The sequence below is a fragment of the Dama dama genome, chromosome X (assembly GCF_033118175.1).
Source record: "Dama dama isolate Ldn47 chromosome X, ASM3311817v1, whole genome shotgun sequence".
Taxonomy (NCBI): domain Eukaryota; kingdom Metazoa; phylum Chordata; class Mammalia; order Artiodactyla; family Cervidae; genus Dama; species Dama dama.
Genome location: NC_083714.1, coordinates 96,897,516 through 96,913,908, shown reverse-complemented (window position 1 = coordinate 96,913,908; position 16,393 = coordinate 96,897,516). Strand labels below are relative to the sequence as shown.

General features: G+C 42.2%; 1 protein-coding gene across 2 annotated transcripts; it reads right to left on the bottom strand.

Annotated features, from left to right (window-relative positions):
- Positions 1-1,743: 1,743 nt before the first annotated feature.
- Positions 1,744-7,883, bottom strand: NUDT11 (nudix hydrolase 11). 2 transcript variants are annotated; one of them, XR_009691981.1, is made up of 3 exons: positions 7,281-7,883; positions 4,933-5,011; positions 1,744-3,431 (listed from the first exon to the last, which is right to left on the bottom strand). XR_009691981.1 is itself a non-coding variant. In XM_061136715.1 (2 exons), coding segments are annotated over exons 1-2 (495 nt in total). In that variant the 5' UTR covers positions 7,775-7,879; the 3' UTR covers positions 1,744-3,430. The 2 variants fall into 2 exon arrangements, 1 of the variants encoding a protein (XP_060992698.1); XM_061136715.1 differs by lacking the exon at positions 4,933-5,011 and having other exon boundaries at positions 7,281-7,879.
- Between the last annotated feature and the right edge of the window lie 8,510 nt (positions 7,884-16,393).

Sequence of the window (16,393 nt, the reverse complement as noted above, 5' to 3'; positions counted from 1 at the left end):
ATTATGAACTTTGGAGTAAAAGGAGACAATTTCTATATCCAACCCATCACATTTTAATGTCCTTTGATCCATTCCATTAAGGTTCATATCTTTGATTCTAGGAATATAAATTTGAGACACTCTTAAGTACTTTTTAGAGATTGAGTCGTGGGAGCAGCTTTACCTTATCCATGGTGGGAATCATTTTATCCATGATTTGAAACTGCAAACTCAGGTTTTTGGGAGTGATGGGGAGTGGGGGCTGGACGGACTTTCCTAGGCCAATTTGGAGTCAGCCTGCATTAGGGAACTTTTCTAGCAATGGAACCTAGCAAAGATCTGAACTGCAGTAGTTGTAAACTGTGTTCTTTGCCTCACATAATCTGGTACTCTTCAATAAATGGCCTTGTCTCTGGGGCACTGTAGAAAATTGATAAGGGCACATTCTGGGGCAAAAAGATAGAAGGGGGATAACAGGGTTCCATTTCCTGAGTCCAGAGTGGTGATGTCCTTGCTTACCAGTTGAAAAATCACTGCGCTCAGAAGAGCACATGAGAGTCACACAAGGCAGCTTAAAAAGGATCCAGAAAAAACAGGGAACTTTCTGAAAAACAAGGTGGTAGCAGGCCGGCCTACTTTTAGCCAATATATTGCAATTGTGTGACTTAACAAATGTGAACCCCTCTGAATTGATTGTTCTCCCTCCCCTACCAGCCTCAGTACTTGGTGAGTAGAAAGTCTGTGTGGGAATTAGGAGATGAAAAACCAAACCAACCAAAAACAAGCCTGCATTCTTCCCTTCATCAACACTTGGTAGAGAACTTGGTCTGGATTTGATACCCAAGTTTTGTGCCATGCCTGTGCACTTGTGCAGGAAAGAAGTAGTGAAAATTCCATGACAGCCCTGTGCAGTGTGCTGTACTTAGTCGCTCTGTTGTGTCCGACTCTTTGCAACCCTATGGACTGCAGCCTGCCAGGTTCCTCTGTCCACGGGGATTCTCTAGGCAAGAATACTAGACTGGGTTGCCATGCCCTCCTCCAGGGGATCTTCCCAACCCAGGGATTGAACCGTCTCCTGCATTGCAGGAGGATTCTTTACCATCTGAGCCACCAGGGAAGCCCATGACAACCATGACCAGTACCCTAAAACACTCTGAGAAACAGCAAGGTGCCTGTGTTGTGTGTGTTTGACAATAAACGAGTCATGGATTTTGGGAACTATTCTGGGGGAAGGGGCTCATCTGTGCCATCTGTGTCTGGGTTACATGTGTTTATGTTTGAAAAGAAAAAAGGCTAGAATACACACACATATTTTTTTTTAAACATAGTTATTCTTGGTAGGGGGATCATGTGTGATTTTTTATTCATTTGGGGGGAATTTTCCAACTTTTATGAAGTTAAGATGAATTAACTTTGTAATGAGGAAAAACACTTTCAGCTTTTAAAACTAAATTATAGAATGGGGAGTGGAACCTAAGCTATGTCCACCAGTAGTGTTCAAAGCTTTCTGGTCATATTTGACATACTGATGCAACTAAAAGTCTTTTTACATGTAGAGCTGGGAGACCTCCGAGGAAAGAATTCACATTAAGGGAAGACAGAGTCTGCCAACATGTTAGCTCAGGAACAAAACCTAGGTTTTTTGAGGGGAGGAGAGGTTCTGGCTGTATTGGGCTGTCGACTGATCTTCCAACCAACCTTCTCAAGTCTTAGGGACAGAGGGAGGCCTACAAGTATACTCTGAACAATTTTTTTTCAATTTTTATTCTGAAAAATCTCAAACATATACAAAAGTATAGAGAATAGTATAACGAACTCCCAAATATCCATCACACAACTTCAATAATTATCAATTTATTGCCAATTTCATCTGTATGCTCACTCACCCCATCTAAGCGAATATCAGTAGCATATCTTTTCATCTGTTAAACTTAACAGTATATTTCCCTAAAAGATAAGGATTTAAAAAACATAACCACAGTACCATATCATACCTAAAAAAAATCCCAATACACCAGGGAGTTGTGTTTTTATTTCTAATTCTACAAAAATTGGGGGAATAATCAATACATTTCACTGGTACCATGTGGAAGGGTGTAACACTCAAATGGAGCCCAAGCTTTTTTCTAATGTTCCTGCTTTACAATGCAAAAGAAAGAAAATTACCATATTAAGGCCACTCTAGGGCCTCTGTAGGGAGATGGGGAAGAGTGCTGACATCACAAACTCCATGGCAGAACTCCATAAAATTTCCTCTAAACATCTCTGTCATTTTCTTAAAGTTGCTCTCTTGGAGGTAGCTGACCCAAGTCCTCTCTAAATCTTTTAATTTTCAGCACCCTCCTAGAAGTTCCCCTCACCTTGAATTTTCCAGGTGACAACAATGTAGCTGTCTTTCAGTCCTCTGCATTCTCACATACAGAATCCAGGTGGGATGAGGATCTAGCTGAGTGTATTGGAAAAGGGGATGAAAACTGTGGCCAACTGAATCAGTAAGAGATAATAAAGAAACCTAGGCAAATTAAGTGGCATGATTAACTTTGGAAACTGTCTGTAGCAGTTTTTGTTGCTGCTGACATCAAATAATACAGGATACTGAATCTGTAAAATTAGAAAAACAATCTTTTCTTCAAAGAAATGTTAGGATTACATGAAAGAAGTGGTTAGGGCAGTGCAAAAACATTAACTTTATTATTTGTATATAGTAAAATTTTTATAAAAAGCACATCATCTTATTATGTTCATTGTATTTATTTTTATAATTAGTTTTACAGCAAGTGGTATTCTTGAATAAAATTTTAAGCAAATTAACAACAGTACAAAAACACTGAAGTTGTTACACAAAGGACTGATTCTATAAAATGTTGCCCTAAGTGATGTTAAAACTGTGCTAGCCATTGCGTGGTATGACATAGCAATAGGAGTAGTAATTCTTGTCCTTGAATATCCTACAACTGCCTTGAAAAGTTTCCAAAATGTCTTATTCAGAAAAGCCACACACGTGGTGCCTGGAGAGCGTATAGCACCAGATTGGAAGGGGAATGTTTTGCCATTATAATTATACGTAGTGATTATAAAATATTAATTGAATCAAAGAACCTTCAGTGATGTCAGCCATATTTCAAGTAGTGTCTCAGGTGCAGAATATGCAAAGAATAAGGAGACGTGGTTTTTGCTTTCAGTCTAATAAAGAAGGCAGACATATCAAAAAAAAAAAGCACAACAAAATGCTACAGGTGCTGAATAAGTCTGTTCATGTACAAAGTACAATCACCAGGGCAAGAGAAGTCAGCAAAACAGACAGGGAAGGAGTGTCTCAAGATGCAGGAAGAAAACCAGATGAGCTGTCTCCTTGGAAGCATGGAAGTGCTCACCTATACTTGACAATTCCATTTATTAATGGCTCACATCAATGATTCTTTCAAATAATCCTGGACATCTTTGCTGTTCATCTGGAGAAACAAACCAACATACAATTAGAAGGCTTATATTAATTTAACAATTCTTCCAATTGATAAATTTACAAAGGCTTTATTATCTGCATCATTCACTTCACATTTGGAATGCTTTCACAGAATTATGTAATGCAGCTGCAATGTGAGTCTGGATAAGCAGCTGAGGAAGTTATAAGTCAATATATGTTACAAAACAAAAAACTCTGGAAAGCAGTGATATCAGAAGTTTTGCAAAAGGGGGAGTGGTCACCTAAGACATTAAAAAAAATCCTAAATTTCATGTTCTGGACTCTAGGCTTATGGGAATTATTGGTTCCTAGCCATCAAAAAGTTTGTGAAGTTTGATGTGTAGTGGTTTGTGGTGTAGTGGCCACACAACCATGCAAATAGGTAAGCACAATAAATTGTAAAAACCATGACACACACAGGAGAGGGTATCTCGACCCAGGTGGTCAGGAAAGGCTTCTCATAGGAAGAGTTTATGAAGTAACTATTTTTATTATCTTCAATTTTTTATTAAAAACCCTGAGCATCAGATAGATAACTTGGCGGAAGTTACAGAATTAGCAAAAACTGGAATCAGTTGAAAACTGCTCATAAAAATATCAAGTTTTACTTCAGTTACCATAGTGACCTTTCTGCTTCTCATAATGCTATTTGCCCATAAAATATTTAATATCTGTTAAATATAGTATAACAGTTTATCAGGAGACAACTACTAGGAAAATACTGGTGAAACTCTGGTAGTGCCTGGTGGCTTCCCCATATGGGACACCTGGAAGTAAAAGATTTGCCCCCCAAATATATTTGTGTGTGTACATATACAGACACAATTTATTTAAAAATTTTTTATACATTATAGACATAGCACTAATTATTTTCAGTGATTCTATGTATCTATATTAATCTCTAATGTTGTCTCTCTATAAATTAAAAGAATAAAATATTTGAACAACTGAAAATATATGCTGTTTATAAAACATGCAGAAAATAAATTTGATTCATTGCTGCAAACCTCAATTATCTATGGAGAGTACTCTTTTTCTCTTTTTACCACGGGGAATGCTGAAAAACCAACCAAACAACATATAAGTGACTTTTTAACACTCTTAGAAGGAAAAAAATCAACTGTACTTCAATCTTTGGAGCATAGTAGAAATTTTCTACATGAGGTGGCAGAAATTTTCTACATGATCTCTGCTCATCTGTTTAGCTTGAAAGGCTTGGTCTTAAAGAGAAAAAGAGAAGTCTCCTTGGAGCTTTAAACTATTTAGACTAGGCTAAGTTCCAGAGAATATTTCACAAAAGCTACTTAAATGAACCTAACAGTCAATCCTAAAATATAGCATGACATATTCTAAATGTTTCTGGCAAAAGCAAACAAACCCACAATGTATTTATATGCTAAATTCTTAACAACGGGTTAAGGTGAATACTGTATATTTTTGCCTTTGTCAGACACTTAATTTAAGAACCAAATAAGATGATGCATTATTACCTCTAAGCATAACAAGTTAAGGCTCCAAAGTATTTGTGACAGCATTTCAGATGGAAGGGGTTTTTATCTGCAAAAATATCTGTAAAATAAGAACCCAGTATATCTGCTGTGTTAATGTTAAGGTAGAATTTAAGAACCCTCTTGAATAACTAGGTTATTGGGGGAAAATATCTTTGGATCTATTTGAGATTGTATGAATAGTAAAGGTCAAGTTGTTTGGAATTAAACGTGCTCAAATATATATTCGATATAGATCACTTTTGCAGAGAAAAATTGAAAAATACACAATAACTATAATTAATCAAATGAAATAATTCAGATACTAAACTGTCATTTGTTTTTAAAACTCATTTTTTAGTTTACTTATATGGCATTAGTACAGAAAATGTTTTGTGAACTGAAACTTGCACTTTATCTGTACTTGAAAGTGTAATAGATTTGTTTTCAAAATAGTACCAAATTTCTTTAGAAAGTGGAACAGAACCCACTTTTTAGAAGCAATCACATAAGCATGTTACTAATTTATAGAATTAAAATGCAACCAAATAGAGAAAAAATATTTGAGTATTTTGAGGAACAAAACACATACAGCACAGCAGGGAGCAGCACAAAAGAGTATATGTTCTAAAATTCAATATAAAGTTTAAAAGCAGAACTACTCTATGGTCTTAAAAGATAGAAGGGCAGAGTACTGATTAGGAAGAGGAATGCAATGGACTTTTGAGTTACAAGTAATACTATTAATAATTTCTGGATCTGAACTCTAGTTACATGTACTGCTCACTATGTAAAGATTCATTAAGCTGTAAAAATTTGTCAACTGTTCTGCATGTATGTTGCACAACAGGAAAATATGAATTAATTTAACAAAGGATAACTTCCATTAAATCTTTAGCAGTAACTGTGTTTAAAAACAGGCTACTTTCAGGACTAACAAAATGTTTGAAATGACTATTACTTTCTACCTTATTATTTACTAGATGGGTGTTTTAAAAATGCTTAAGTATTATGTATGGAATGACTTTTCCAACCTGATGCCTAATTTAGAAAGTAGATTTTCCCTTTAGCTAACTGCCCACATGGCTAGAGGAATAAAGGTAGTTCCAGAAGACAGACCTATACATTTTAGATAGGATCCCTGATTTCAAACAAGTCCTGAAACAAATGTAAGTAAGAGCTTTTACTTAGAAACCCAAAAAAGTTTGTCATGTGACACAAAGCCTTATCCAAAACCTTCACAAGAGATCGTTCAGGTATCTTAAGTCTGAGTCAGTAGTAGCTGAGTATCAAGAAAGCTAATTCCCTCAATTGGGATAAAATTACCATATGATATTCCACTTCTTTGACTACTGATATTCAGACAAGTTTAAGTTGACTATCACAAATTCAAATACGCAAACTTTCTTTCAAAGACTAGTTTATACTGAGGGAACCATAGTTGTTCTAGGGCACTGAGAAAAGAGCAATGGAAGTTGGAAGTTGAGCATGCTAAATCACACTCTGAATACAGTTTTCATATGTACATTATCAGGACAGTACATAACAACCTTCTCGAGAGGGTGTTTACTCTATAAAATGATATTTTGCTAAGCTGCATTTGGGCTAAAGGGGTAATGGCTATGTCAAGTAAGAAGTAAAAAAAAAAAATAGCTCACAGAGTTAGTAGAACAACAACAAAAAAATACCAGTTGTGAAAATATTCTGAAACTCGAATTAAAAACATATGAATGAAGTAATTTCTGAAAAGGGCAAATTAGATCACATATCTGAACATCCAATTATTGCTCGGTGTAGAAAGAGCAAATGATATAAAATTTCTTAAATACTTTTTTGAAATTCAAAACTGGTCCATCAAACCAATTCCCGTCACAGAAGGGCTTGCTGACAGGACTAAAGCTGTGAATGAGAAAACAACTTAAAAAAATTAATGAAAATGCCACACAACCAAGGTGATCAGATTTTAAAGGCCCTCAATACAATTCAAACCACAAGACTGGTACCAAAAGTACACATGCACACAAGCGCGTGCATGCACATACACACACATCCCAAACTCTGGGTGAGCAGTTCAGGCAACTTAAAAAACAACTCATGTGGCTTTGGCTTCCTGAAATGTGTTATAGTGCTACCAAGAAGCGATTCTGAAAGCATCTGAAAAACGTGCAAAGTGCCTGAAAACAGTGCCTGGCAACTGAGACAGTTTGCAAGCGTGATTCAGAGGTCTGCCAAGGAAACAAAAGAAGCCTCCCTCCTCCCGGTGAGACCGCACACGGCAACAAGAGAGGTGCTCCGCGCATTACTTATTGTCAGGTAGGCGGAAAGCAGAAGTCTGCACGAGCGGTACATACTAGGGATCGCCCTCCGGCAGGGACGGGGCCACGGAGTTTCCATTGGTTGGGGAACCGCCCAGCTTTAGTTTTTGCAGATATTCGGCATGCACGGGCTTGTGGCACTGGAGAACCTTGATCGCATCTTCGACTTTGAACCACTCTCGCTTCCTCCCAATGTTAACCGAATCTTCCCAATCCTCCAGAATCTCAGTGACAGTCAGTACATACACGTATGTTCTGTGCTTGCGATCTTGGTTCTGCTCGAAAATGCCCAGGAGCCGGCCTAACTTCCCCTTGACTCCCGCCTCTTCAAACACCTCGCGGACGGCCGCACCGCCCGGCTCCTCCTCGGGCTCCATGCCCCCGCCCGGCACGATCCAGCGGTCCGGGTACCGACTGCTACTCACTAACAGCACCTCGTCCTCGCGCTCGCTCCGGAAGCACAGGCACGCCGCCCGCTTCTTGAACCCCTCCGGGTCGTAGGTCCGCGTCTGGTTCGGCTTGCACTTCATCTTCGAGGCCGTCCGCCGCCGCTCAGCTCCCCGCCGCCGCCGGGTCGAGGGGCTCCAAGGTGCTGCGGAGAGAAAGAGCCGGAAGGAGGGGCAGAGAGTGAGAGAGAGAGGCGCCTCAGCCCACGAGCCCCGGGAGCTCAGGGAAGATAAGGCCGGGGCGGGGACGGGGGCGGGGGCGCGCGAGGTACGTCAGTCGGTCCGTCCCCTGCGTGGCCGGGGGTCCCGGGCACAGACGCCTGAGTGGAGGAGGCGCCGCCCCCGCCCCCGTCCCCGCCTCCGCCCCGAGCCCGCCACTCCGCGAGGAGCCCACTCGCGTCTCCGGTGCGCGTCTCCGTCCGTCCCTCCTTCTCTCCTCAGCCGCCGGGACCAAGGCTGAGCGAGGTGATGCGCATTCGCGCGCGCGTCCGCGTCCCCAGGCACGTGCGCGTTCCCGTCGGAGGGCGGGGGGCGGGGGTCTCGCGGCTCCCACAGCGCCAGGCGCCTCTGGCGCAGCGCGCAGGCGCCTGGCACTTCTCCGGCTGGGACTGTCCGTCCCCCAGGGTGAAATGCACCGCATTGTGACTTGGGCCAGCTTGTTTCCACGTGTGCCTTTGACCCAGACGTGGCTGTGGCGCGGCCGGACGTTTCTCTTCACCCTCTCCATCAGGTCTCAGGAAACACACACGCAATCATTTTACACACAGGAGCACAAGACCAATGGTCAGGTGCATAAGGTCGTAGTCATCTCCCACAATGAAGAGTACCGGCTTACTTATAGGAAGGCCTCGGTTTTGTCAAGATGATCCTAGGTATCCTTGGGCGAAAGAGTACCGAATCGTTGCTGAGTCATTTCGTGCAGTTTTGTTTTTTCAACAGGTTCTTCACTTCACCAGGCATCTTGGCACAGTCCATGACTGAACAGCTTTCTTGAACCTACCCCTATTGCCATCTTACCTAACCTCTGGTCCCTGGTTTCCTCATCAGTAAACTCCTCACCTACTTGGTTCAGACCTTTGCACTTTAGGTCATATTCACCCAACAGCTGGAGAGCCACCCAAAGCAGTGTTTTATTCAATCCCAGGAATCTCTCCGCTTCACACACTCCACACGTCTCTCTCTTTCTCATTGGGAAGCACTGGTTGAGGTTTTGGGAAACATGCCTCTGGCAGTCCCTTCATATTTTACATGTTGAGTTTCAGAAGCCTCCTGGCCTGGACTCCAGCAGGGCCACCTGGTGATCTCTCACCTGTGTCTGCTGCTGCTGCTGCTGCTAAGTAGCTTCAGTTGTGTCCGACTCTGTGCGACCCCATAGACGGCAGCCAACCAGGCACCCCCGTCCCTGGGATTCTCCAGGTGAGAATACTGGATTGGGTCTAGCCATCCTATACCCTTGGCCAAGAAGTGGCCTCCCCACAACCCCAGATATAACAACCTAAAGCCTTCCCCCCTCCATTTTATTTCTTCTTATTCTTTCCCTGCTCTCACAGTAACCTTATGGAGAAGACCTCTGATGTCCCCCACATTTTGCCTTATTGCAACTTAGGCATCTTTGTCTCTCTTACCTGCAGACACTCTGCTGGCATCAGGCAAGCTGGATCATGACAACTCACTTTTCCAAGGAAATAATCCATTCCTCAAGGGGCAACTGTATTGGAAAGGTATGTGGAAAATGGTTATGAAACATACAGTCCAGTTTTTAAATAGCAAGTTTGTTCAGATTCCCAGAGTCTGTTCCACTCCATGTATACCCAAATAGCCCATAAAAATGGTTCTGTTCCTGGTGGCAAGACTACCCTCACTATCTTGAGCATAATATGACAAAGGTATGTGGGCATGAAAGAACAAAACTGTAGGAAGAAAAAGATAGAGATATACAGACAATCACCTGAACCAATAGCCATACTACTGCTGATGACCATATTTCAATGATATATGGATGATCAAAGAACATTTTTGGAATGCAACATACCATGACCTAAAACAAACTAGGAGGACTTCCTGGAGATCCAGTGGTTAGGACTCTGCACTTCAAAGCAGGAGGCTTGGATCCCTGCTCAGGAAAGTTTCCTATGCTGCATGGTAGGACTTCCACCCCAACCCCCCCAAAAAAAAGTACACTAGGAAAATATATAAATTTCAGCAAGATGCATTCCTTAGTGTGTTCATACTCCCAATTAAAAAATCAAAAACAAAATCCATCATAATCAGAATCTAGGCAAATATATCAATTATCACCCATATTATTACATATCATTTTAAATTTTCTTTCCCACGTAATGAGATTGTAAAGAGAAAAATGCCTGCCATTTTGGTAAAGAAGACAAAATACTCTTTTTTCCAGATAGTAGGAATATATTCTTGGGAAACACCTGAGAAACGATGTAAAAATAAACTTCTTTAAGTGAGAGAAATTACTAAATATTAAAATTAAAAATCCCAAGAGCTTTCATGTATGCCAGCAATAAGCCTGTAGAAAATAGAATGGGTAAATGATGACCTCACAGTAGTAGTATCAACCACTCCAAAGTAAATGAAACACCAAGGAATCCTAAACATATGGTTAGGACATTGTAGTAGAAAATGATAAAACTCATACTCAACCTTAAAAGATATTTGAGTAAATCAGGAGGCACTGTAGCAAAGTTTGGAGATTGGGCTTGTGTCTACAGGGATTATTATTATTCATTTCTTGCTCAGTACTTTCTTGTTTTCAGTCACTTAGTCGTGTCGTGACTCTCTGGGACCCCATGGACTGCAGTATGCCAGGCTTCCCTGTCCTTCACTATCTGCTTAGGACTGGAAAGTGTTAGTCCCTCAGTAGTGTCCTGCCAGCTCCTCTGTCCATGGGATTCTCCAGGCAAGAATACTGGAATGGGTTGCCATTTCCTTCTCCTGTCTCAGGGAGGTGTGGAGCAAACAGGCTGCAGTTACATCACAGGTCTGCTTCACAATTACCAAGTCCTATCTCCTTGTCTTACCAGAGATGCCGTTTTATAGTCTATTCCACCATTCCCACTTCAGATGACACCCATGCAATATGTCTGTGCCTGGGGTGGGGCATAGTTATTGGAAGGTAGAGGAGAGGCAACATTATAATATGGAAGGAGGATTATTGTTTCTGGATAAAGAGATCCACAAGTTGCAGGTTTAGTACACTGCCAAGGATATTTACAAATTAGTTTTTTTCCCCTGATTTTCATAAAATAATTGTATTTTCCACCTGTTAAAACAATAGGGTAAGGCAGTTTTGACTTTTTCTACACAAGAGTAGAAATCTTTTTGGAAAGACTAGCACTCCACTGCGTGGTTTATCTATAGTTCAGTGCTGCTGCACTGATGAGCAGGGTTGTTTTCTGAGCCACTGTAGTAGTAGACTGTTACGGTGACAGCTGTGATCCGTGCATGCTTCCCACATTGTCTTAGCCTTGGTGATGGAGCTTGCTTTGTCTGATGGGACAACAGCATGTGTGAAGCAAGCAGAGAGTTGAAAAGTGCTTGTGCACTGGGGTTTGCCCTCTCTTGCTGTTCTTGAAACAAGATGATAGCAATGTGAAGAAGCCTGGGCTAGGTGAATGATGCGAGATCCATGGTCCATGCATCGCTTTCACCCTAGCTGCCAGAGAATCATTTACCAGAAGTGTGGGTGAGACCATCCTATACCATCCAGCCCCCAGCAGAGCCAGTTAGCTAACAGAGCACTGACCACGAATGCATTAAGCCAGCCTTCTGAGAGCAGCAGGACTGCTCAGCTGAGCCCAGCTGAACTCATTGAGCTGCAGAATTGTGAGCAAAAGAACCAGTTGTGTAAATTGTGGGGTGCATCAAGAGCTAGCTGACACAACCATTAGCTGCCATCCATCAAATTCCAACCAAAACTAAAGAGAAAATGTATATTTCCTAGTAGAATTTCACCTCTTTAGAAGAGATTGACATTGAACTGAGTCAGACCTTGACTCTGACTCCAAAGGGAATCTTCCCTTCACTATGACAGATTGCACGTGTGCTGAGATTGCTGAGATGCACACACAGTACATGTCGTTCCTTATGGTACAGACTTTTTCCTCTCTTATTTTTTTTTCTACCTGGGTGATCCAGGCACCCAGGAGACCATAGCTTCTATGTAATGTTCTAAAACTGAGAAGATCTGCCCTGAGAGCAACAGGTCAGGGATACATACTTCTGCACTTTTTCTGAGTTAGGAAGGAGCAGGCAGATTGGAAAGGGAGAGCAAGATTAGAAACATGATCCTGCACAGTTGGGCACCTTTCTTGGTGAGATGGGCATGGAACCTAGAGTTGTCTCTTTTGTGATTAAATTTAAGTGGAATGCAATTCTAAGAGGGAGGAGTTCTCCAGAACAGATGTCAGCTCAGATGGAGACTATTTCAGACCTTCTCAGAGCTTTATGGCATTCACAGCCAGTTCCAGCTTTCAGGAGAGTTACCACCCATACCTGCGAGGATTTGTAGATGTATTAAAGGGAAGCAGAGTCGGGGAATGTGATTTTAGTCAGTGAGTGGGGAAAATTGGTGTTTTGTTAACCAAATGCCCTAGAATTTAATCTCGCTCTCTCACTAGCTGTACAGTCTTAAATCAGTGAATGAATATCTTGGACCTTGATCATTCTCATCTGTAAAATGGGGATAATGAAAGTACCTTCCTCATTAATTTCTCCCTCCCGCAAAGGCTTTCCTGACCATTACTCACTCATCTCTTATACTGTGATTAAATTACCCTCCTCCTTTTTGCCAGGCTCCCTTGACTTGAATTCTGTCATGGTTTTAATCAGGGAGCGCTGTGATGATCTGTCTGCATGTTTGAAAAAAATGTAAAGGCTAGGGGCCAGCCAGATACATACCTGTTCCCTGACTCAGCACAGTGACCTGAACTTGGCATCAGCAGGGATTCAAAATATATTGATTGAGTGAAAGAGTGTGACAAAGGCTAGTTGGATCATGAAGGATGGTTCTCATTCCACCTAATAATTGTTTATTCCAAATATAAAATGAGAGATGAGTGAACAGGCAACTCCGTACATGGCTTTTCATGTGGGGAGGCTTCGTTGTGTTCCTTGCATTCTCTCTTTTTCCCTGAAACACAGAGAGGGGCTATAGTGGGTCATTCAGTAGAAACTTCTCAAACACCAAGTGATTAGAGCAAAACAGTGCCTCCCTAGTCTTTCTCTTTGATTAATCAACGAACCATAGGGATAAAAACAAGACTTCTAAGTTTGTGATTTTGTGAGTAACAGCACACGTGTGAACGATCAAGGGTGTGAGCGCAAAGGTCAAAGGAGATCAAGTCCAGGTGAGTGTTTCTGCTCTCTCAAAGAGGCCGCAAGCACTCTTTGATTCCTCCTGCTACTTTGGTCACTCCCTCTGGTTCCCTGACTGCAGTGTCCCCATCTTTCACCGATACTGTCCTCTCTACCGACCTAATTCAGCACCCAAACCCTTGCTAGTGCTGTCTCGTTCATGCCGCAGGGTCAAATGCTAATCACTAAGAGAGGTGTTTGAGGTCCTGTTGGATCTGACCCTGTCTCCTCTCTGGCTGTACCCCCACCAGCCTCCCTTCAGTCACTCAGCTCCAGGTCAGCTGGGCTCTGCATTTTCTGGGTCATGTCAGCTAGGCTCCCTCCTCAGGGCCTTTGTCCCAGCTCTTCCCTTTACCTGCATGCTTCTCACCCACATCTGCCTGACTGACTTCCTCACTTCCATGGAGACCGTGCTCAGTTCTTACCTGCTTTCTCTGTGAGGGCTACCCAGGCCACTGGACAGTATATCGGCAAGTGCACCCACCTTTCTCACCGTCAACCCTATCTCTCATCCCCTTTATCTTGCCCTACATTGTCCTTTAGGTACAACACTTATCACCTAACAGACTCTTGTTTACTTCTTTGTCATGTTGTACTTATCTCTGTCCTCCCCCATAGTTTCCAGCTGCAAGGTCCTTGATCTTAGAGATCTTTCTCTCTTGCTCACTGGTCAATCTCCACCAGCTCAGAACATTACTGAGAACACACTGTAGTCACGCAGATGATATCAGTTTATGTACTGAATGTATCTGCCTCCCTTGGTACATTGTGATACCCTTGAGGGCACGGGCCATGTTTGTCTTTGTCAAACCATGGGTCTTTGTCAGTCCACGGTCCAGCAAACTTTCTGATACAGCTGGAGAGACACTACTGAATATTCACTGAATTAATGCATTAATTTGTGAAAGTGGCACTAATAGAGAAAAGATCCTGTTTCCAAACTGCATTTCTTCCAGTAGGCACCATCTGTGTGAGAACCATGGACGTATCAGCGCCATGCAAACTCTGCTAGTCAGTGCGGCCAGATGTCTGACTCATTTTCTGTGAAAGTCTCGTAGGCTAGCACTCGGCTTACTACCCAGCCTGACTTAGGGTGGCATTTCTGGAACTCAGGCCTTCGTCATCTGAATAGACTTTGCTTTCGCTGTGCAGAACATGCGGCAATTTACATATTTTCTTCTAATAAAATTGTATCTTTGAGAATAAAAGGTAATCATATAATGAAACATGGTGAGTGCAAAAGAAGGTAATGTACTAGTTGAAGGAAAGTTGAGACGACTGTGGAGTAATAGTACACACAAAGATCGGCACCAAGCTAGGCTCTCCATGGATCTTCTGTAGTTGAATCCTAACAAAAACCCTCAAGAGGTAATACTGTCGTTCCCATTTCACAAGGGAGAATATTGAGACCATGGACATTCTGTGAGTTGCCTGTGATCTGGCAGTAGATAGCCCAATGAGAGCCCAATTCAGGGCTCATTGGTGATCACACCTCAGAATGAGTACAGCATAGACAGTTGTTGTTGTTTAGTCACTTAGTCGTGTCTGAATCTTTTGCGACCAAATATACAATAGCCCACTAGAATCCTTGTCCATGGCATGTCCCAGGCAAGAATACTGGAGTGGATTGCCATTTCCTTCTCCAGATGATCTTCCGGGCCCTGGGCTTGAACCCGCATCTCCTGCATTAGCAAGTGGGTTCTTTACCACTGAGTCACCAGGGAAGCCCACAGCATAGGCAGACCCCCGACACACTTAATCTGCTCTGAGCAGTCCTGTTTGGTTCCCTTCCTTTTTTCACTGATTCGCTCTCCAAAGCTTTCATCCCAGCTCATATCACTTGCAGAAGTGCTTCATCCCAGAGATTTCGCCCCAGCTCCTTTGATCAAATGTTGGTATATTCAACACTGACCCCTGCTGTGGTAGATGGAAGGTGACTGTTTTGAGTCCTTGTGAAGGAACAAAGTAACTTATTTATACTTCTTCATGACTTTTGATGATTGTGTATGTTGGGGAGGGTCCTTTGCTGTAGAGCTAGTTTCCTTGTGTGAGAATCGTGTTCTTGGCAGGATGCCCTTTCCTTCCACAAAGACTTCAAACTGGCCCAGGAGGGAAGGTCAGGATCTTACTGATCAGTGCTGCTGTGTACCCACAGGCCCAAGCACCACACCACGAGACCAGTTCCCTCAGAAGCAACACAGATCTCTCAGGTTTACCAAGCTGTTCTGCACATTTCACAGGCTCCTTTGATTAAGACAGCAAGTGAGATCTGGGATCAAAATTGGAATCAGGAAAATGGCCACAGACTTCCAGGACCTCAGTAAAATCTGCCTGTTCTGGGACGATGCACATTAGTGAGCAGCATGGTAGAGGGGTTCTGACTGTGTGTTCTGAGCCAGGCATCATTCTCTGGAATTCGAGATTAGTAGACAATGGTTCCCCTTTTACTTTTTTCCCCATCTTCTTCTCGGGTATTTATTTCAGGGCACATTTGAAAATCAGTGGTTTTGTTAGCAGTTTTCATAAAATAGAAGATCTCCTAGCAGAGGACACCAATTAGACTCTTGGCTTCTAAACTTCATTTTAACTTTGATCAGGTTGCTTTTAGTACCAGCCTACACCTCACAGGAAAGCTTTATGACTTGTTGCTTTGGATGAATCTTCTGATGTGTGTAATTCCCAGAGTTCTTGTAAAGGAATCCTATTTCTCTCATTGCTGTTTCCTAACTACATATCAGAAGAGATGATAGAATCTCTTTGGGGGCTACTGCAGGTCAGCTATTTTCATAACTCACTGACAATTTTCATAAAATCCCTGCAGCATAAGTACCATTATTCCAGTGTCACAAATGAGGGAATTAAGGCCTGGAAGGATAGATGCCTTGCTCATCACAGAGTGAGGAAATGGCAGAGTTGGGATTTAGAACTCCTGTCACAATCCATTGTCTGCACATCTCCACAATTTAAAAAAGTATTTGAAGAACATTCTTGTGTTTTTGAGAGTCACCTATGTAAATTGGAAAATTCTATACTGTTTCTCTATCTCATCATTCTGTTTATTTTTAGAATCTTTCTCATGACAAATAGTACTTTCCTTTACAGAGAGTATTAAGCTTATAACATTATACTTGGGGGTGGCAGATGTGGAAAGGCATATACATGACTCAGTTCTGGAAAGTGTTGCTTTTCGCCATACTGTGGGCTAAAAACTATGCCATATACTGTGTAGAGGCACATGGAGAAAAGAGCCAGTTCTTGTCCTCCAAAATCTCCTGAGTTTCTAGAAGAGTTTGTGTGGCACCTGATACTCATAAACCACAGCTATGC

Bases quoted from the DNA above. Each gene is read 5' to 3' on its own strand.
- NUDT11 (XM_061136715.1), bottom strand. From the start codon at position 7,774: ATGAAGTGCAAGCCGAACCAGACGCGGACCTACGACCCGGAGGGGTTC.